The 23419-nt window shown below is 39.0% G+C and overlaps 1 protein-coding gene across 2 annotated transcripts in view; it reads left to right on the forward strand.

The window, feature by feature from the left end:
- The first annotated feature begins 12708 nt into the window (after positions 1-12708).
- Positions 12709-23419, forward strand: part of ATP2C1 (ATPase secretory pathway Ca2+ transporting 1) — a 65392-nt gene continuing 54681 nt past the window's right edge. The window contains exons 1-3 of one of the 2 annotated variants that reach the window (XM_033511932.1): positions 12709-12801; positions 13685-13780; positions 14779-15001. In XM_033511932.1, coding sequence (XP_033367823.1) covers positions 14894-15001 — 108 coding nt within the window. In that variant the 5' untranslated portion in view covers positions 12709-12801; positions 13685-13780; positions 14779-14893. Of the gene's footprint in view, positions 12802-13684; positions 13781-14707; positions 15002-23419 lie in introns of those variants that run through there. The other variant, XM_015617948.3, reaches the window with a different exon arrangement.

The raw sequence follows: 23419 nt of genomic DNA on the forward strand, positions 1-23419 counted from the left end.
ACAGAGTAAGCATAGTGAGGAATACTACACACAAAATTTAGGACTCAACAATAGTCTATGTCAATGGTTCTCAGCTTTTATTAGCTGAAGTACAAGCCAAAATTTAAGCAGAGATTTATCTTACTTGTTTTGTCATGATTGTTTTCTTGTGTAACTAAACAACAAGTGCATTGAAATGGGATCACTTATGCTTTCATTTTTTATACCATTATTTTTATTCCCTTTTTTTTGCTTGTATTTGGCTGTATATTTCACTAACATTATGGGATTTTAAATTGTTTGGAAAATGTGCTGTCTGAGATATGATGAGACAGTGGTGAAAAGCTGTTGAGAAGCACTCAGCCAGGAAACTTCTGCATGTCCTTTCTATCCATTTGCTCTACAGTTGTTTGGTATGTCATTGTTTGCAAGTAGCTGTTTCTTGGCACCCAACTTGCACTTTCACTTCAAGCAGTAAGAACGAGGATTCAAACCCTTCACCTGCATTCCCCTGCTCTGCTTACACTGTTAAGATACCAGGGCAAACAAAAATGTTTACTGATGCTGTCTGCAGCCTGTTCATCCAAATTTCATGATTTCAGTGGCCTTTCTTATAGTTGTGCGTAATGTTTGTAAAAGCAAATTTTGAGGCAAGGGACTTCTCTATAAATTCTTATTTGCTTCTACCTGTTTTATTTCTAATGAAAGGTTCTGATTGACAAATTAAGTGTAATTGCTTTAAAAAACAGCCTTGATACATGCTGCTTTACAGCTAATACTTTATGAGGTGTTTGTGAACTCGGAGTCAGTATAAATGTCAACATGGGAAATATATTTAATCTTTCTGCACAGCTGTTTTTATCAACCTTTTCCTCAACTATTAACAAATAGCTGATAAAGCCCTCAGGGGAACTTGCCATGACACATACCGAAATTGCTTTTCTCATCCTATTCCTCCTCTTGCCTAGTGGAAGGTTAATGCTTTAAATTGGTCAGAGAGTTTGAGAAGATGGACTAATTCAGGAGCAGTTACACAAGTGATAAGAGGTCTGACCTTGTCCCACCATCTGGTATAAAATTAGAAGACAACTCATTTCACTGGAAACAAGACCCCTCTTCTAATGCTGGGATGAATTTTGTGATTTGCTAATTTATAGCAATGGCTCAGCTGCTCCAGATGGAAATTCTGACTCACAGCTAGTGGGGTTGCAGGTGAAATGAGGGTAAAACATTTCCCACCCATCTGCAAGCTCCAAAGGATGGCTGTAACTTTGTGAATGCTATTCCTGATGCTATTCCTTTAAAAAGAGTGTGTTAAAAACCTTCTCTCAAAAAATTGATAAGAGCATTCCCATTATTTTCAGTACAATCAGAATTTTATGCTGAACAGGAAGAAATGTAATTTCAGAGTGACTTCCTTGACAGTAGAGACTATATGCCCATGATTTACCTAGGAAATGATTTTTCTAGTGCCTGGGAATTTCTGTTTTTCATTTCGGTCAAAATTGCTCTGTTGACAATGTTTATTCATGACACATTGCATATAGGGTAGTCTTTGTTTGCTGTGTTTACCTGACAAAAGTGACTCAGTGGGACAATTGTGCTCTTGAGTAAATGATATTTAGAGCAGAACATCTGAATTGTCCTTTGGCTGAAAGAGCATGGGAGCGCTGCTGATTGTTGCTCATTCTGGCCATTTTTGAACTTAAAAGGTGCTGAGGAGTGCTTTAGTTCTGGAAATATATATGCTTTTGAGGGAAAAAAAGGATAATATTGTAAATTACCTTTTCATTGGAGTTCTCTGACCTAGGAAATAATATTACAATGGTGACAAGTGTTTTCCAGTGAATTCATTGCCATGTTCATAACTGGCATCCCTCACAACATTGTTTGAGGTATTGTGGATTTACACAGAATTGTTTAAGTTTGGAAAAGACTTTTAAGACCAAGTCCAGCCATTGCAGACACATGCAGGAGCTGTAGAAAGTAAAATATTTTATTTGCAGCCAAGGTGTAACAAGTGCCATGTTCTTACAAAATGCCTGTTTTCCCTTCACCTTTTGGTAGAGAGCTGAGTCTAAGAATGGAAGTAAGGTTTGGTTTGCATGCTTTTCTCAGAAAATGCATGTGGCAAACAGTCCTTATGTTATCTGTATGTCTACTTCTATGCCACTTACATGTGACCTGTATATACGTGATCACCACTGGACAAAATATATGAGTTAGTTTTGCTGCTCAGTTACCTTTCATATTTAAAAGCTGGAATCTAGGGCAGTGGGCAGAAAGAGTTTTTATATATGACTGTTCCATCATCACTATGCAATGAATCAGTGATGACAAAATCCACTTTACAGAACATGATGTTCATCTAATCACAGTGGCCATGATGAGGCTGACTGGATACTGGGATTTAAAGATCCTCTTACCCTTGAGTGAGATTTGGCCTGTGTTTTTAGCTGCCTGAGATTCGTATCTCCTGTATAGACAGCTCCTTGCAAATGCATCAAATAAATTATGCACAAACACTCTGTCTTAGGCAAAAAAAGCCCCAGATACAAATGCTGCTTTCCTTTCCCCCAAAAGTGCTTCTTTCTATCCACACAATCTTCTCCTATCTCACAAAGGACATTTATTTTATTTCCATTAAAAGGCGTTCTGTGCACTCATTTCATCAAGGGAATGAAACAACCCAGCACTGTTGAATGAAATACTGATACAGTAGAAATAAATGCAGATGTTTCCTATATGCAGACTTCCCAGCTGGTTAATTGACAGTCTATACAAATGTTATTTTCTGGCACTGTTAATAATTTTCTTTTGTGATTTGTGTCATAATCCATTTATTTCCTGAATCTATCATTGCATGGAAGCAGGGAGTACAGTGTGCTTTTTGTAAAGTCAGTCTGAAGATTGTTATTTAAAGCAGAGTCCGTGGCTTATGAAGAAGATATCCCAGGAGGTGATAAGGGAAATTGCATTGAGACAACAGAGCAGGAGGTTAGCTCACTATGCTCTGGAACAGAGAGATATGAGAAGCAAAACAGGACTGTAGTAAATCCCAGGGTAATGGCATCATGTTATTTCATGGAATGCCATGGAAAAACAAATGGAAGGAGAATAGTGATGTCTTACACATGCACTGTAAGCATCTGTAGGCTAATTGAGTGACCCATGTGCTGAAGATGGGTTTTAAATAGAAAAATGGGGAAAGAGAAGGGTGAGATGCCCTGCTAGCTCCAGTTGTGGAGCTAAATCTACTAGAAACCTTGTCTTGAAATGATCTCCTGAGAGTAGGAAATGCAACTCTTCATTTTCCCACTCAAAAGCCATAGCAGCTCAAAAGCTCAAGAGCAATGTTCTGTGTACAGGAAGCCCTTGAGGTGGCTCTTGAAAAAGAACACCTGTGGAATCGTGAGGAAAATGGAGTCTTCCTTTTTCTTCAGTGTTTTAAAGCCAGCAGAGCACCTGGCATCAGCTTTCTGCATCAGATAGGGAAGTGGGTATCATCTCTTACAGGGTAAGTTACTGCTGGGGAGCAGCAACAGCCTGGAGGTGCTTCAAGCAGCTCAGGGTAGGCTGGGAATGCACAGTATGTGCCACCTTAAGCTGGGCCTTGTGGCATTTACTCCCAGCTACCTTTGCCAAGAAGCTCTCATGCTCCATCCCTGAACATTTTTTCTTGGTGTTACGGGGTTTCCTGCACTTCAGAAGGCAATGTAACTAAGGTATAATAGCAGAGTGTCCTCATCCCATTGCACATTCCCATTGCAGATATATGGGGAAAATTCCCTGTGTTTGACAGCATCAGAGGATGATAGCATTCTGCTGATATCTTGATCTGCCTCAGCTCTGCAGTGTTATTTTTCAGGTTTCCCCATAATCCATAGAGTTAGTGAGCATTTCCCAGTTGTATGCTGCACTGGATACCCCAAATACAGTGACTGTTAGGTAATTTTCTTTGCTGACTGAAAAATTGTGTACTGTTTCTCTAACATGGAAGCTTGACTGAGTCTGGAAACAGCATCTGAGCATATTTGGTGTATTGTATCAATCAAAACAGGGAGAAAGCCAAAGAAGGCGTTCTCCATAGAAACACAAGGTTACAGTGTGAACACCAAGTCTTCTCTTGGTGATAAATGGCACTGAGACTGTGATTGCTCTGCTTTTGTGGTCCCTGGAGGTGTCTCTATGCAATAAATTTTTTACTAACATGCCCCTTACTTTCCTTTTTTAATCTGCTCAACATTTTGGCTGCCAGATTTTACGTAAGTGAAACACACTGTATCATTTTTCCCAATAGTAGTTTTCTTAATATCTCTAAGCCAAAAATTTTATATTTGCATGTGAGCGCATTAGTATCAGATCATTCAAAGCAACTGATACTTGTAGATCAACATCTGTTTTCAGTTACCAGTAAGAATTCAGCAGTAGCTTAGCTACATAAATTTATAGTTCCTGCTATGCAGGAACTCTGTGACCTGGAGATTGCTGGAAGCTGACCGAAGTACCTGGGGGAAGCAATGCTGTGTGCCTGCTCTGCTCTCAATTCTGTTGTGTGTGCATCTGCTAAAAGCCCTTGCAGGAAGCAGCTCTCAGGGGACATGTCCTCTGCCCTTGTGAATGGCTCCTGGCAAAGGGTGAGACCTGGGAAGAGAACCCCCAGAACCTGCTGTACAAGAACACAGCAGTACTCCTTGTGTTTGGCAAAAATGGATGAGGACAGCCTCTACCTCATGTCAGGGCCCTGAGGTCACCCTCTGCCCCTCTTGAGGGTTTGACTTCCAGGGCTCAGAGCCAGTCTAATGCCCTGTGACACAGCTGCTGGTCTTAGGGAGAAAGTGAATAGGACTCAGTATGGTTTCTCCTCACCTGCCATTCACACAGGATCTGGTTTTAAGCTCAGGCTCTGGTTCCTTGGGTCCTGGCCAGTCTGCATTGCAGCTGCATTATGGCCATGTTTGGCTGTGGACCCTTCTGATGCACTGCCACTGACCCATGAATTCGCTTCCCAGCCTGACCCCAGACCTACCTCATCACCCATGGACTTGCTGTGCCTGGCTGCCCCCTTCCATCCTGCCCTGCTCCCTCCACGAGGGCAGTGGGATGAGCCCTGGCTGGTGGGGCCGTCCTCTATGGCTCACAGCTACCCACCTCTTACCCTGGGAACTCGCTCCCTTGCTGGGCCACACCAGCATCCTGTGCCACACCAGCAGCCCACACTGGACTTACCATGAACAAGTTGTTGACCCAGTCTGTGACCCATGTAGGAGATGAAAGGTAGGTGTTTTGTTCACCTCTGGATTTTATGCACCTTTAGCTGTGGGGCAGAGGCACACCCTTCAGCTGTCACACACCCCACTCCCTGCCTGCTTGCCTTTTGTCAAGTGAATCTAGCACATGTGGTCCCACACACTGGGAGAAAAAGTAATAGGTCTGACAGTAATATGCTTGATCATGTAGCACCATGATCTTATAATTCAATTAATCTTTACAGAGGTTCTCTTACAAGAATTTATAAAGTTGAACATGTTAAACAAAAAGGGTAAGGGTAATTATTTATGGGAATAGATGCTCAATGAACTTTAGTAATAATTGTAAGGTGACTCAAACATGGTTCGCCTGAGGTTTCTGGAAGCTTATCAGTGGGTCCTTTTGATTTCAAACAAAGATAATAAAATGGCCTGGACTGAAATATGGCTTATGGCTCACTTGTAGAGCCGTAAGCTAGGATAATGAAGGTCACTGCAGCTACCAACAGGTTGTGTATCAACATAGGCGTGTTCAGAGTTGAGAGAAGTTAACACAGCAAACTCTTCAACTAGAATCTGTTCATCTAATTTACCTCATGAGACAGAAAATCAGTTGCAGGTTTTCTCTTCCTGCCTTCCTTCCTTGAGAATTCATTGACAGAGGAAGCCAGTGTCAAACAGCCCTGATAAATTATCATTTCTATGCACAAAACACATAATTCAGGTTTCATCACCATTTCCTGTCAACAAGCTTCAGTCTGCTGGGGAATGATCATTTCTATGTTACCTTCTGCCTCTGCTAGAATTGAACCATGTTCAAGCTCAGGATGAGAAAGTACATATAGCAAATCATTTAGACAAATTGCCTTCCTGGTAAACCATTTTGTTATATTAGCAAACTTTTAAACGTTTAATATTGCATCTTCTCTGAGATGTTTGTTTTAATAAAAAATCAATTTATTCATCTCTTCAATGTGTCACATTTCTGTTTCACCCTCTCTATAAATATGATGCTCTTTTACTCAAACATTTGGAGCACTTTTCCTGTCTTTTCACAGTTCCACCTCATTGGGCCTAACCTCAGAACCTCAAGTTGTTTCCCTTTGTCTGGTTAACTGATGTTTCATCCCTTTCCTTTTTCTACAGAGTAAGTTGGGGATTTTCTTTCTAAGTCACTACATGTTGATTTGTCTGTTTGCTAATTCCATTTCTATTTCTTTTTTACACCTATATCCTCCCCTTGTGTTTTAGGTCAAAGGCATTATAAATGAATTAATAATACTTTCCTTGCCTGCCAGAATAACTGCTTATAAAAGTCTGTTTTCTAATTCCTTAGAGTTGATGAGAGACCTTTGCCCTGAAGCATACAGTTTGATATCCCAGCCTGCACCCTTTCTAATGAATGTTCCCATTATACATTTACTGGTTCAATCTTCCTTTGAATCTGAGTAACATTTGACCCCTGAGATGGCATGCAGAAAAATAAAAAAAAAAAAATAAAATAAAAAAATCCACATTTTAATCACTTCCTATTTTATCCAAAAGAAAATCTGATTTAAAAAACAGACTTCCTTCCTGTGTTTCAGATGTGCTCTACCACTGTCTTTCATTTCCCTCTGTGTCTGTCTCCTGCCAGGTCTAAACAGTTTGCATCTTTTCAATCCTTCTTCATATAAAAGCTTTTGTAGGACTATTCATGACCACTGTCTGTCTCACGTCTTTCCATTCTTGTAGCTGGTTTTTGTGAGATGATGATACATCTGGCTATGGGTGCTCTCAGTTAGACACATCCTGAGCTTATAAAACAGAAAATAATACAGCCCTCTATTATTCTCTAGACACACTTTTTTGATCATCTGTGCATAATGTGAGCAATAGCTTCTTCTTGATGTCTTTAAAGTGACTGTATATCCTCTGCATAGAGTTCCAGGCTATCCAAAACTGACAGATAATTCAATCCTAAAATAATTTTTGGAGTGTGTACAAGGCAGAAAGAAGAGATTGACACATAGCTGCTAGGAAGAGTGTCCTTTGATATATAAACAGATAAAGTCTAAACCAGACACAATTTTTCAGAATCCATTTTCTGAATGCCTTTTTACTTTCAAATACCATTCTTCAAGTCAGATGTTTGCCAATTTACAACATGAAACTCAGAGCCTGTTGAGCAAGCTTTTATTCTAAATTCTCATGCTGGTTCTTGCTTTTAGCTGTATGTAGCTTTCCAACACATTCTTCTTTTAATCTGATCAATAGATAAATGAACTGCCCTGAGAGATAGATATTTTAAAATGGAATCTTTTATAAATTAAGGTATGGGGTTTTTTTCAGTAGATTCAGCTAAGCAACTGAATTATTAATTGCACCTGGAGTTTCAGGTGCTCAGCAATTGGTCCTTACTCTCCACCAGCTTTCAAATGATATATGTGCTTTCAATTAGAGCCTTTACGTCCTCTGCACTGGCAGGATTCACATACTCCACTGTAGGATAAGGCACATTTCATGCACTCACACCATCTCCTCTCCTTGCTTGCTTAACTCACATGCCTCAAATCTGAGATCTTCACAGAGACAAGAGGAAAAAAATCTAGAATTGCCTAGCAGTAATCTCCTTAAACCATATGCTGGGCTAGGTGTTTTCATATGAGAGGAAGGGAACCTAAGGCAAGCTCGTATACAGCAAACATCGCAATCCTTTCCCTTTCCTCCTCTGTGGTGTGCAGTATTCCTATAAGAGAAATGTTTCTAGGGGAACATTTGGAAGGGCCTTGGAAAAGGAAAAGAATTACAGACCATGAGAAGATGGGAAAAAAGGTTAGTTATTTTTATTTTTCAATTGTTGATTTATCTTGAGAATGGTAGGTACATTCAGAAAGGAAAAAGGTTTTGCATAGGTATAAAGTCACAAAAAAATGTAGCAGAAGAAATTGTGCAACAAGTTTGAGGAGTAAAGTTAAATTGCTAAAAGGGGCTACTTTCACTTGAGTCAAGAGACTCCTTAATTTTGAGTAGAAAGCTGTATGTGAAACCTGGCAGAATGCATGTTGGATTTCCATGTTATCTTTCCCTAGTCTGATGAAGGGAATATTTTGAAAAGCTAATGCTAAGAGATTAAAGGTGAACTGCTGGAATCAGGCTCAGTTTGAGAAAGAATTTCCTGCTTTCCTACAGTCTCTTATGGGGCTCTTAGCAAGTACAAATCTTGTATCCCTAAGTACACCTGCAGATCTAGTCCTTGGTGTCCAGGATGCAATTTCTGTAGAGCTTGTACTTGAATAGGAGAGGGTTTTCTCAGTAATCTGACCCTGTGTGTCTCTGATTATGCATTAAATAAGGGCACTTGTTTAGAACCTGGACTGTATTGTAAGTGTTCTTCACCTTAAGCAAAGCTCCAGGGGAAGTACTTTTGCTTAGGGCACTTCTGAGTAAGATGTGGAAACTGTTCAGATGAGTCCTCTTTGGAGCTGTAAGAGCTGTGTGTCTGAAAAAATGAAAACTAATCCGTAAAGGCCCTCTTCTTCTACCCTTCAGGCATTTTCTCTTGGCTAGGAGCTTAGTGGGTTTTTGGATGGGCTGCTATCTGATTTTGAGTGTTTGAAGGTAAACTTGAGGGTAGTAACAACACTATAGGAAGATAACTGGGCTAGACAGATGAGACTGTGGTGATGTAATGAGTTAAACCTGGGATGAAAGAGTTGGAGGTGAGAATAAGCTCAGCTGGCTGCCAGGCTCACAAGCAGTGAACTTCTGCCTTTCTAGCCCCACTGCTCTGTGAAGCACCCTAAAACTAAACTGCAGTCCATCAGTGCAGTGAAGAAGAGGTTTTCCTGCTCCTTTGAGACACGTGTGAATAATTAGTTGAACTTTTTTGTTCAGACTAAGTTAATAAGCTGCAGTATATTATGTGTTTAGCAGACAAGTGAAAACACAGTGGATTTCTGTTATCTAACTCTACCACGGCTTCTTGTTGCTATGTGTGGGAAGCTCCTTCAGGAAGAATTCGGGAGGAAAAAAGCCCTTCTCGGCTTCATCAACCTGTAACGTGAATACAGAATTGCCTGGGCTACAATGTGTCAGGATAATTAACAATGAAACACCAGTGGTGAGGGAGCTATCAAATGGCATATCTCTGAATCAGTATTGGGTCTGGTATTAATTAATGAAAGCACTAATTAAGGTTTCTATTAAACAATCTGGAAGACAAAATGAAGCACGCATTGATCAAATTTGTCGAGGCTAGGCTGAAACTACAGAATGATTGATCAAGAGATTTTAGAGCAAGAGGCAAATTTTAAATAGGGTGTGATTTTAATTTAGATAAATTTAAACAGTGCACTAGAGGGTGACACTTTATAAAATGGAAGGCTGCTGATTAGAGCTCATTAACGCAAAGAACTAGGAGAGTGGGTAACAAATGGGGCCCAAATCCCAATACCATGGAGCTTTAAAAAGAAAAATAGCTTTTGTGGCTTTACAGACAGTAAAAGGTAGGTCATTTGTAGGACAGTGGCTATAAGAATATCTATTCTGGACTTCTAGTGTGGCAATAAGGGTAAAGCTTCAGCCTGTTATCCACGTGAAATTAACCTCTTCAATTGTGACCTCAAGGTTGGATATTAAAGAAATTAAGTTTCTGAAAGCAGTGCTGGGCTGATAGGTCTGGGTACACAGCCTCTGAGAGGCATGTGATCACAGTGTGTTCCACTGACAGCCACCTCTCAGCCATGTGACACCTGATCACACACCCTGCTTATGATCCATTGACTCCTGATGCATTCCTTCACTTGGCATAATGGAATGGGAGGAAATTGCTTTGGTCAAGGAGAACGCAGCAGGACATAAGCATAGAAGTCTCAGCCTCTGTCTACCAGCTTATTAACCTGGTCCTTCCTGTTACTGCAAAACTGCAAAAAAAATATTTGACATTATCTTCTGACTGGGAAGTGGTAGATCAGGTGAACATGAAGAGAATATCCAAGGAAAGAAGTTTTGAGAAATGCGTGCTGGGTTTTGAGCTTTATTTTACAGCTGGGGTCTCTCTCTTCTAGGAGTGACATCATCTAGATTGAAGCCCTGGTACAGCAGAAGTACTATTGCAGTCAGTTGCTCCTCATGACTTTGTATTCTTGGGAATTAAGGAAGAAAAGGGGGAAGCTAACTGCTTCATGCATGCTTGGGAGAGGCAGAAAAAAGTCTGAAAATACTACAGCATCTAGGAGAAATTATGGACCAGTTATCTGGTCCAACAGTTTCAAGTAAGCTATTGGCAACCAGACTTGTAGTATAAGTAGTTATTTGATGCCTGTGTGAGTACTTCTACACAAGAGTGCTGTATTACATTTGAGAAGCATTCTGGAAACTCAGGCAAATTTTCTTGCAATAAAATGAAATATTATTTTCTGGCACAGCACTAGCAATGAATCTATATATTTGGAAATCAGTTTACTGGTGACATTTCTTTAACTGTATCTTCTTTCTTTAAAAAGCACTTGCTTTTACGCAGAATTAATGATGCCATTTGATATCCTTAGGGGTTTTTTATAGTAATAGCTTATAATTGCACAGAAATATAGAGTAGATGAGGTTGGAAGGGACTCTTTGGAGATCATGTAGTACAATACCATGCTCAAAGCAAAGTCAGAAAAAGCAGACTGCTTAGGATGGATTGCAAGGCTTTTGAACGTGTCCAAAGTTGAAGACTTCACAACCTTTTTAGCAGCAGGTTTCAATGCCTCATCACTATAACAGTGGTTTAATAAACAAATAATTACATTTAGGTGGAACTTTCTGCATTTCAGTTTCTGCCCATTTCCTCCATTCCTTTCACAGGGCATTGCTGAGAAGTCAGGCTCCTCTTCCTTCATTTCAGCCTCTCAGGTATTTATGCTTATTAAGAAAATCCCCCTGAGCCTGTCCTTGTCCAGACTAAACACTCCCAGCTCTCGCAGCTTCTCTTCCCATAATAGATATTCCAGTCCCTTAATTATCTTTGTGGCTCTTTTCTGGACATGCTCCAGTATAGTCATGTCTTTTTTTGGACTCGGAAGACTGTTACTGGACATGGAACTAAAATTGAAGCATTAAAATCCTAGAAAATCTAAATTAGTGATGCATATCAAATATAGAGTTTGCATCATTCAAAATAAAAAAAAATTAAAAAGAACTGGATCAATTCTTAACTAGAATTGAACTAATAAATCCTGCTCAAGAGTACAGAAAATTAGATTAGTTGGAAATGTTGGACTAACAGCTCTGCTGGAGTTACTGTTATTTATCAAAGTAATGAGGTGGGGGGAGATGGGGGAAGAAGCAAATTCTTGTCCTGACAGTACACAAAGCCAAAATACAATACTTTATACATATAGGATATGCTTCAAGGACCCAAATGCCATGGCTTCCTTGGGATAGAAGAACTTTGCAATGAAAGGCTTTAGAAGGTGAAGGGGTCTGGCTGAGATGCCAAGATGGTAGAAGACAATTAAACAGCTCACAGTGAACAAGAATTTTATGTTGCTGACTGCCCTGCTGCCAGCAGCTTGCACTGAGTAGTAGGACAAAGTCTGTGTTTGTTTGCCGGCTCCTTAAATGTATTTTCAGGGTGGGGGCATTGTGTATAGACGTGGTACCTGCATCTATATAGACACATAACCTGCGTGGATGTGTACATATCTCTGTTATGGTGTGGTTTTCGTTGTTTTTTTTTCACTCAGTGAAAAGAGAATTATTTGTTACTTTTACACAGGATCTGGATGCTGTGTGTGGATTTTGGCTGCTAGCAATATATTATATTCTGTCATTAGAAAAGCTTACAATACAGGGCAGGGGTTGTCCCACTGCTGTGTAGGAGATGCTCAGTTCACCCTGATTGATACTGCAAGAATTAGTTGAACAAATAGGTTAGTGCTATTCTTGTTGTTACTGGATAGTTGCCAGGCCAGAGCTGAGGAATTTAGTCTCTGTTATTTGCTGTTTTCTGAGCACATTATAGATCATTATTTTAGTATAAATTAGATTCATTCCTAGGTAGAGTCAAAATGTTTAAATTTCTTTCATTTTCTTTTAAACATAGTATGGCATGAGAAGTAAGGGGATTTCTTCAATAAAAACACAGGGCACAAAGAGAAACTGTTCTTTCAGGTGTCAGAACTCATGTTTGGAAATTTTGTCACATTATTTTGCACCAGAGCAAGGAGACTTTTCCATTAAAACTGTTAAACTAAAACATTCTGACAGCTGATATTGTATGTTGAAAGCTTGTCTTTGCTTTCCTTGGCTTATTACTGCTTTTCTTAAACAGGGTGGAGGGAGGAAGAACATTTCTGATATGTACCCACTGACTTAACCTCGACAGTGCAAGTGTTACCTAGTTAAGAAATCTTTCTCTCTGTTTCAATAAAGACTTCAGGTGCTAATCAAGGAAATGTAGAATTCTGATGTTTGCCAAGGCCAAGGTATGGCTCAACCAGGTGATGTCATCCTACACTTCTGAGGCTCCATCCACCATCCAGCTGTCTCTGATACTGCAGATGTCTCCCTTTGTGCTCCCTAAGCACCTATATGAAGCACAGGAGAGGTGAGTGTAAAAGTGCCTGCTTGAAACACTGTTAGACCAATCTGAAACAAGCCTATGGTACTCCATTCCTCTGAAAGAGCTTGGTCATGCACTTCAGAACTTTGCAAAGAGGCATCTTCAGCCTGGCATGATTTTGCAGGGAATGGCATAAACATAACACTGTGAATTTAGGTAAAAGTCTAAGGTTATACAAAACAAATGCATCCTAATTATGCCATTTTTAAGGAACCACTACAGCAAAGTGGAGCTCAGAGTTTCCCCCTGCTTGACTCCTTTATGCCTGTGGCTTGTGTTTTTGCCTTTATTATTCTTGTCCTTCTGCTTGGGGTGATCCTGGCTTTGCAGAACAATTAAAATTCTGATGCTACGATGTGTCACTGATCTTTGTAACATCCCCCTGGCTTCAAAGTAACAAGTGTACTTGGCAATTTACAGTGCTGACAACTCCAGTTTTCTTCCTCTGCTGCTCAGGTGGTCAGAGTCACTCGAGTGCCAATGAATTTTATAAAGCTCAGGAGCAGTGTTTCTGACTCAGCAGGGCTTTGTACCAAAGTGAGGGCAGAAGAGGTATTGTGCCGAGAGCTCAGAATTGGCTGGCCTCTCTCGATAGGAAGTGAAACAGGAAGATCACCTTGTAAGCAGGCTTGGTGCCATCCAAACAGATGGGCTGAAGTATAAGCAGCCAAACAGTCATTTAGGAACACAAAAAGGATTTGTTGAAGGCACATTTCCAAGCATGAAATGTCAGAATGTTTGCCTGTGTCAAGCATCAAACCTGAAGGGAGGGATATGTGCAAGTAGTGTGGGATGAGTTAACACTGAAAACAAACATGTAAATCTGTCTTGGATTCTTTCCTGAATCTATTGAAAGATTTTTTTGTAGCTGTGAGACCTAGAAAGGAAGAGTGGGAGAAGAGTCCTGCAAAGCAGTATTATTTCCCTACCATATGGACCACTTTCCACAAACTGTGCTGACAAGGTAAAGAAATGATTTCTTTTGCCTTCCACAAATGTTGTTGTGCAGGAGGCACATAACATTCTCTGGCTGGTTAGTCTTTAGCAGCTGTATATAATAGCTTCAGGATAAATTCTGTAGTATTAGCCAAAATCTAAATAATAGAATCATAGAATTGCCTGGGTATGGAGTGACTTTACAATAATTTATTATACATGGAAACACACCTTAGGAAAGACTTAAAAAACTTGGAGTTAATGGCTGTGGAGTTGTAGCGAGGACTGAATTGCTTTACTGTAATAAGAACCCAGCTCTGTGACTTCTCTGCATAAAAGGCCAACAACAACTAGAGAGGGAGACATCCACCCAAACTTCCATAACTCTGAAACTCAAGAATTTAGGATGATAATTGATGCAACTGTGCTTTGCTGCTTTTCCATCCGCTACAAAAGCCAGACAAGCACTTGTCTGCTGATCAAAGGTGCAAAGAAGAGAAGGGGTCATAAAGACAAATATAATGACTTGAAAGGAAATGAGTTTGCAGGTAAGATTCAAGGCAAAGCCCTCAGTTGCAAGCTAAGCTTTAACTGAGCTTGCACTGTTTTGCTCTGTAACTGGTGCCTTGCAGTTCCAGTTTAGAAGGCAGGGAATGAAAGAAAGCATTAATCTGAAATCCACATAACAGGATTGTGTGCGAAACAAAAGTGAAACCAGACAGTGCAGCCGGTGAAATACAGCTTGAGGAGGAGGGGTGAATGTGCTGGAAACAGCAGTTTTCTAACCTCTTTACTGCAGCTGAACAAGCTTTAAGAGGCATCAGGCATTAGGAGGGGTAGGAAAAAAATCAGGACCTAAGGACGAATGTTCTTACCAGAAGTAGAGCTGTTTGAGCAGGCTGCCAGGGAAATGATTTGCATTTGGTAGAACTGCCCCTCAGTTCTTGCAGCTCACATTGCCCTTGTGGCACTTTAACACTAGTCATTTGTTGGACGCTCTGCATTTGATGTTTTGATTTTCACCAGTTGCTCTGCAGGAAAGGATTGTGCAACACTCGAGGACTACGAGTCTTTGGGAAGAGGCAGAAAACATGCATTCAGAACTCCAGAAAGGGAAGCAGTAAGAGAAATTGCCTAAATTATGGATAATCTGCTGCATAAGTCTGTCTTCTCCTGTTTTATAAAGCTTCCTATCCATGCAATTTGGAAACTTGTATCGACAGTGAAAGCCAAGAGGATTCAAGAAAAGGTAAAAGCAAATAAAAAAAAATAAAACTGCTTCAATTGTAACCCTGGGGATGACCTAGCTATATCTTAAAGGGGAGGATCACAAGTTTAGCTGCACGGTTTTCTAAATGTCAGTACCTGTGAGTAATGATTCTATTTAGGATTTTATGAGAGCACTGTGAATTTGAAAAAATTTGCTCTGAGAACAAATAATTTTTGATTCTGGGGAAATTACTGGGCACTTAAAGCGATTGGGGCCTGACACCATGAAGCTTTAAGTAGTCATTACCTGCCTCTTGAAGATCACAGAAGCCCATATTTCACTGCTGTCGTGAGTTGTTTTCAGTGTAATTCCAGTTCATCTTGAACCAGTCATAATACCTGTGTAAAAAAACTGTTAGACTTCCTTGTGTTCAAGATAGTCTTGAATCTGCTTGTTATGCTAAGGGTGGGATATATTTGACAAAATTAACTTCTAAATAGGTATATAAAAGAAGTAAAAAAATAAACCAGACTTTCCCTCTTTTAACTCTTCTCTTAGTCACAAGCTTTATGCTGTGCTGTTCTCTGTTTTGTAAGGGCTTTATCTTCGCTAAGAGATTTTCATTCTTCTGAGATCAGGTGTAGGCACTGGTCAGTATTTGGCCCCTTTGTCATGTAAATCTGTGTTAAATAAAAGGTTACATTCTTGGAAGTGGGGCTTGTAAACAGATTTCTTAAATGTTTTGGTAGATCACGATTTCTTGACTTAAATGCAACATGAACATCCTTAGGAAAACGGAATTGTAATCTGAAGCTGTTGCTGTTTCCCAAGGAAATGGAAGCTGTTTAGCATGGGGAGGGGGAGAAGGGGTGAGTCTGGAATGAGGCCGTCTCTGCTGAGTTACTGTTCCTTTTCATCCAATATGTGCTGGATATTAAGCTGTGAGATGAGCATTCACAAGAACTCTGTAACAAGAGCTGGAATTCTGCATTCCTTTGAAACAGTTAAACTTCTTTGTTCTCTGTGTGCTAAATGATGCTGAATAGCATACTTCTCCAAATCAGAGGTCATCAGGCAAAGAAAGACACATTCCTTTGCCATGATATATTTTGGAAAAAAAAAAGTACCAGGGCTGTCTGTAACTGGCAGGGGGTGGGTGGGAGGGAAATCTGTTTTTCCTGTTTTGGTACAGTAATGTTCATTATTTTCTTTATTCCTCCTAATGTTTTTACAATGGCTAACAGCTCAAGCACTACATGCTTAAAGAAACATCCTGTTCATTCTTCCTTGGGTTTGTCAGATGTTGGCAGGGCTGATACCACATAGTAACACTTGCTGCTTTGACTCTACAAACACAGAGTGCAGTTTTGCTCTGGAGGCTGCCCTGCATGGTGTTGAAAATAAGCTCTATTTCTGAGGATCACATTCTTTTATTTAGCAGGGTAAGTCCTTGGGATGGCTTGCTTAATACTGACTGAATGTCATTTAATAAATGCTATCAGTAGATAAATGCTTTTTTCTTTGAGGGTTTTTGTTGTTTTCTCACTATTTACCCTTTTCTAATCTCAATGGGCATTAAATTAAAGTTCCAGAGAGCTTAGCACATTCTAGCTGTGCTATTGTCATGTTCTGTTCTGATAGATTTTGTCTGATGCACATGGTGGTGCTTGTCCAGTCACAGAGGAAAAACATCACAATAAAGGATACATGCAGGGTTAATTGGCTAATAACTTCCAAGTTGTTCAAGATTTGTCCTGACAGCTGAACCTCTGAAGATGCACAGGCCAGTTAAGTTGTAACTTAAACATTCATTGGTGGAATTGAATGAAAGAATTAGAGATTGAATTAGAGAGCAACCTGTAACTTGATGCTAAATTTAATCATCCTGCTTGCATAAGGATGTGAGTATCCTTAGTGCAATATACTTCTGGCCCTGCTGCTTCCACTGCTGGAAGAAATCCATTTAATCAAAACAAGCATTGATGTGGTTATTAGCATGTTAGTCCCGAGACACGAAGCGTTATCAATATAAAATGAACTGAATGTGATGCTACTATTCATTCTCTTTACATTGCTTGATATTGTGCATGGAATGTAATGAGGCTTGTTGAAGAACTGCTGTTCACTGTGATGTTCCAGAAAAGTTATGCATCCTAGGAGACTTGTTCTCTGATCAAACATTTTAAATTAAATACATTAAAATAAGTGTAATGGCTACAATCTCAGGTTAGCTTTGCATGCTCACTTTAGTGAGTTGCAATTTCTTCCAGAAACTGACAGCCAAAAAATCCTGTTTACCAGTTGCTTAGAAACTGATCATCAGTAAGAGCATTAGACATCAAATATTTCAGTAAAAACTAAAGCTGAAATAAATGTGTATTGTTCAGAAACAATAGATTTGGGAAATTACCACGGATTTTCATGAAGTCCAAGACATAAACACATTATAAGAAGGACATGCATATAGATGAGAACTGGTACTAAGAAGGATAAACTTGCTTTCTTCAGGTATATAATATGGTTTAAGGAAAATATTTCAATACTGGCAGTGTATTAAATATTTCCTTTCTTGGATCACCTTTTGGAACCATTCCTTAATGAACACACAAGGCCCAGGAGCATGGACTTCAGGGAGTATGATCCAATAATGGAATTATTTATGATCTTTGAGATTTTTCTCTTATTTTTAATACAAACTTGAATGTTTTAAAGTAAAGAAATATGAAAGCTTTTTAACAAGCCTTATAGAAATGGTATGAAAAAATTTGTGGCTACGTGGCAGAGTTTATTTGAGAGCAAGTGACATTTTAACAGCATAGTCAAGTTTAGGAGGTAATTCTAGCTAAATGAGGCTTTTATCTAGACCTCTACAGCTCTTTCTTAGAGGAATATGTATTTTTTTAAAGAGCAATTCTTATCTAATTCTATACATTGAATTTTTCCATTAAAATTATTATGATTAGGTTTTTGGAAGGGTTGAGGTTTATAATATTAATTCAGTCTGAGCAAGGAAATGAAACATGCCACTTATTTTCTTGTCAAACATAAAAGGTCTATTATTTCAACATGTTTAAGCGGCCTCTCTGCTTAGATAAAAAACAATAGAAGGCATGTATGTGGCTTATTTAATGGTGTTTATGCTGGCAGGATTATCTCCTTTCCTTGAAGTCATTTTTCAATTCATTTGGCAGAGCAAGAAATTATTTTCTTTTGCCTTTGCTGGTAGTTAGAGTATATCTCATTAACATTTGAGGAAGTTACTTTTCAAGAGTATTGTACGGTTACCTCTTTCCAAAACATGGCCATAAAGCTTGGACTTCCTGTTGAAAATTCCAGCTGGACTCAGATAAAATCTTTTCCTGGAAGAAACTGCAGGATGCTTTTTTCATTCACAGTCCATTTCCAAAGGGTCTGTGACCGATGCTAAAGGAAATAGAAGAACCATCATTTTGTCCTGAGAAATGCCACCATTTTTCCTTCTGAATCCTAACAGTAAACAGACATTTCTTACATCCTTTCCAAACTATGCTTCTTTAGAATGATTTCTCAGCTACACACCAGTCACAAGATGAATATTAAATTGATTTCGTTAGGTATTAGTTCATGCATAGGAGTGAGATACCATCAATGAGGTTCTATCCAGGAGAATTAACAGATGGGGCTTTGTCCTTTAGGGAACCCACCAAAAGAGCTTTGGGAATTCAGAACTGAGGCAGGGCAGAGTGATTTGTACATTGTGCTTGGCATTGAGAGTATGTTTCTTTAACAGTTAACACAGCTGCTTTGGCAGAACCCTTTTTAGCCTCTTTTCTGAAGGAAGTGAGCTGTATATGTCCCTTTCCCCCAGTAACTGCAGAACTCATGGATAGAGAGTCTCAAAGATGTGAAACACCCACATGCTTAATGAAAATGAGGTTGGTTGGTAAGAGGGGAGGCATCCTATTAAAACTGCCTTTTAGAGCAGCATTACCTCAAAGAGATCATGCAGGGGAGAATAATCAGCAGCACTTCGTGTACTGGAAAAGCTCGCATCGGTGTTTGCACCTCTCAAGTATTCAAAAGAACAATTCCCAAAGCCTACCCTGGAGAGCATAACTGAGAACATCCTTGACTCCTATCCCTGGTAGTGGTTGACTGCTGCAGCTCAGTCAGTTTACAAGTCAGTCAACCAGAAGACACCAGAGGACACCAGACTTCTGGAGACTTGGCAGGACATTCCTCTATTCATGAGAGAGCTATTGACATTAAAACATATTTGGTTTTTTCAAGTTTATCAATCAAAATAATTTAAGAGGCAGTGACTGAATTGAGAGTTCAGTTGGATAATAGCATCTATGCTGAGTGGCATTAAGCTGTCTTTCCTTTGAATCTCTGTTTTAACTGTGATGGGCAGGATTTGTAGGTCCTTCTAAGGTCTGAGTAGCAGCAGAGTACAGATCCTCTTGTGAGGATGTTCTCCTAACAGAGCTTATCAGATGCTTGCTTGTTTAGGGCATTGTTCTTTTGCCTTATCTTTAGTTTTCCTCAAAAATGGCAACTCTGTTCAAGTCAAGGTCTTATCTCAAATAACTGAGGATTTAACACTATCTTTGAGGAAGACAGTGGATGGGTCTTTAGTCAAGGAGAAAAAAGCTCACAGGCTGCATGCAAATAGGATATAAGGTGCCACCTTTCAATCTGTATTTAACGTTTGGAATAATTTTTTGTGTTGCCAGCCCATACTCTGAAATTGTGATTGGGAATGCTTATAATAGTCTTTATACAGATGAAATAGATGTTATAGTTCTTGTACATAATTTACAGGTGGAAGTTCTCTGTTACACATACAGTCAGACTGAAATAAATAATTCCTTACAACTTTAAAATCTACATTAGTTGAATGAAACTGGCGCAGTTTAAGATTGCCTGTAAATGTAGCTGTTATATGCCAAGCAACTAATGTAGCTGAATCTGACATATATTTGACACACAGTTCCTGAAATTACAGGACTACAGGCATTTTAAAGTATGCATTTCATGTGACAACCTAAGACTTCTGCAAGAATCGGCTCTTCCAAAGGGAAAAGACTTCAGACACTAGTTAGTTAGCCTGGAGAAGAGATGCTGGGGATGCAGCTAAAGGGTCTGAGCAGGACATGACTTTATCCATTAAAAGATCTGGCAGCTTTTGCTGAAATAGCTGGCACTTGATCTCTGCTCTGAGATGAACAATACCTCCCATTCCACACAGGTTAACCTCTAGCTGGAAGTGATGCTGTCTCTTAGTGTGGAGAAATATATCTCTCAGGAGAGATGGCATCTGTGGTTGCTAGTGTTGTAACAGTGATAATGCTTTTATTATGGCTATGATAGTTCAAGTGCTACTGCTGGCTTACCAAAAGAAAAAAAAAAAAAAAAAAAGGAAGAAAAAAGAGAGTCACTCTGGCTTTGTTTTGCTTTTCTAAAGATTCCTGTATCTAAAGATACATTTGGTGCAGGTGCCTCAGGTTTACAGTGTAAGTTCTCTATGAAATTCATGGGTATTACAAATGACATAGTACTTCTCTACTAGGACAGCTAAGAAATCTGTATAGCTATTAATGAAATGTTCATTGTAATGGCTTTATTAACATGTCTGGTTAATTTTATTTAACAACAGTGGTATTTTTACTTTTTGGTATGTAAAAATGAATGTATATGTTAAATTTGAGACGACACTTTAAAACTGCTGCTTGCTTTGGATGACTAAGGCACTCTGACTTTTGTGGTTAAACAGAGGCTTGACTAATTTTTCTAATGAAACATTTTCCCTCATTTCTCTTATTTGTGTTCTGAAGCACAAAAAGCTCTGAGTGCTGTGTATCCCTGGGATGTGGTAATCTCCAGAATCTAAAATACTCCAGGGCTGACTCTCTGGGGCTGATGGATATTACGTTGTTTAATATTTTATATTTAAATCCATTGTGTCAGAACAATTACTATGATCTAACTGTTCCTTGCAGTTCACAAATTTGTTTGGAAAACTCTAAATCTTCTGATAAAGATGGGTATCTCAGGTATCTTCTTTGTCACATTAGCTTCTCCTAAGCTCAGATCAATATTTGAGGGTCTGCATTAAAACATATCCCCATTTGGTCCAATTTGGCTCTGTGCTAGACTTTCTCCTGTAGTCATATAGAAATTCTGTCAGGACTATATGAAGTTTTCCAAGGATGTGTAGGTTCTTCATTTTTTTTACCCAAAGCAGATTTTCTGATTGAATTATGATCAGTGGCATCAAAGCTTGAATGTTTTGCCTCTTCAGATAAACATCTTCATTGAATCACGATCTTATACTTCAATCATAAGCTCTCCACTGCTTTGTGTCAGACACAACCAGACAAATTTTCAAGCATATGCTATATCTATCTATGCAGACACATTTTAAGATGAGCAGGTCTTGGTGTTGCCATAAGAAACCAGCAACTAATACAAGCCACTTGAAGAAATCAGTAGGCTAAGCAAGGATCCTAATCATAAGGCACTGAGATTCTGCTTTTCACAAAAACAAAAATGAGCTGTTTTCCAAATACAAATCATTGAACTTATCTAGCTGCTGATGGACTGTGGCAGCTCTTTCCTAATGGTTTATTCAAATTCTTATTTTAATATGTTGAAAAAATATTAATCTAAATGGTCAAAGTATTTTTGGTCTCTAAGTTTGAGATGATCTTCTGAAGAAATCTTATACCACTGATATTTTAAATAGGATTGTAGTACATTTCCTGAAATACTTTTTCATTTAGGCACTTTCTGTGACATACATATCATATCATCACATATCATATCATTCAGATATGGCAAGGTTGGATGGAGCTCTGAGCAACCTGGCCTGGTGAAAGGTGTCCCTACCCATGGCAGGAAGGTTGGAACTTGATGATGTTAAGGTCCCTTCTAACCCAAACCATGCTGTGTTTTAACAGTTTTTCAGTTGAGCCAAGACTGAATGGTTGCTGCTGACAGCTGTTGCTTGGGAAGGGAGGGGAGTGGGGCAGGCTGACTGCCACTTCTCAAATCTAGTGAAATGAAAAACCTTAACAGAATAGGCTGTGCAGTAGAAAGCCTATTCTCTCTTTAATCCTTAAGCTCAACTTTTACAGCTTTATTTAAATATCTGGTAGAACAGTGCATGTAAACACAAGTATGTCAAAGATTGAAAACCAAGAGAAAAAATTTGAAAACTAAGATATATTCAATTACTGAAGCTTTATTTGATTACAAATGAAACAGATTATTTGTAACTAAAAAAAATCTGTCTTATCCCACTGTTTCCTCTCTTTTTCATATAAGAATATGCCTGCCAGATACAGATGGATTACATTTAATTTTTGGAGCCTTCATGTTAGCATTTCTAATGTCATGGAAAGACAAGGAACCCAACAAAGCTTAGGGAGCATTTCAAGTTCTGAGACAGTCAAAAACAGATGCTTGTTTCCTGTTTTCTTAATTGAATTTCCTCAGCTCTGCCCTGTCAAATTAGCTTCTTAGATGTACCAAACCTGTGCTACAGTTAAGAGGTAGCCAGTAACACATATATTTATTTACATTTCTCCCCAGGAAATCTGACAGAAATATAGCAGAGCTATTTTTTAACCATATTTTTAAAATAATCAGAGCAGAAACTGCTCAAGAGGCATTAAAAAGGGCTAGGTGAAAATGCTTTTGAGAGTTAGAAATTCCAGGATCATCAATCGCAACTATTACAAAAATGAATTACCCTTTCAAATTCTGATTTCTTTTCAGAGAAATTTCATTTGGCCTTTCTATTCAAGTTTTGAGGTTCATGCTTTCCAGATTTTCTATTCAACTAAAAGGATTAGAAGCTTTTTTTCAGCATAGGCAAACTTCTTTAATGTAATGGTGCTGTTCCACAAACCAGCTTGTAATATCAAACAATACAATATTAAAGCCCAGGAACTACAAAAGCTTAAGCAGAGCAGTGTTATAGGCATCAAGCTTTGGGTTGTAACCTTCCTCTGGCACTCATGCCATGTCAAGCCTCTTTATGGTATTTGCTTTGCATCCACAGGAAGTTTGTTATGAGCAGCTACAGCCTATAGCTGAAGACAAAGCAGGAAACCTGAATTAGTAAAAGCAATCTTAGTAATAGTGGTTGTCTTTCATAGTAACACATGGCATTTTCCCTGAGAGCGAAAATTTAAAAAAAAAAAAAATTGCAACCATCTTATTGCAGCTGGAAACTTTTAAACCTGACCAAATTTCACATAGCTGCTCCTTCAGTTACAGTGCTGCAAAAGGCTTTGTGTTTGGGCAGGGGTAATTTCACATGGAAGGACAGGATGTCATGCCACAGCTATTTTAAAAGTAATTGGAATTACTGTCACCACTGACTGAGCTACTTCAAAATCATTTAAATATATCAAAAAAAGAGAGAAAAGAGTTCTGTTTAAAGAGAAGTGATTGTGAAGCTTGCATACC

This window comes from Parus major, chromosome 2 (assembly GCF_001522545.3).
Source record: "Parus major isolate Abel chromosome 2, Parus_major1.1, whole genome shotgun sequence".
Lineage (NCBI taxonomy): Eukaryota > Metazoa > Chordata > Aves > Passeriformes > Paridae > Parus > Parus major.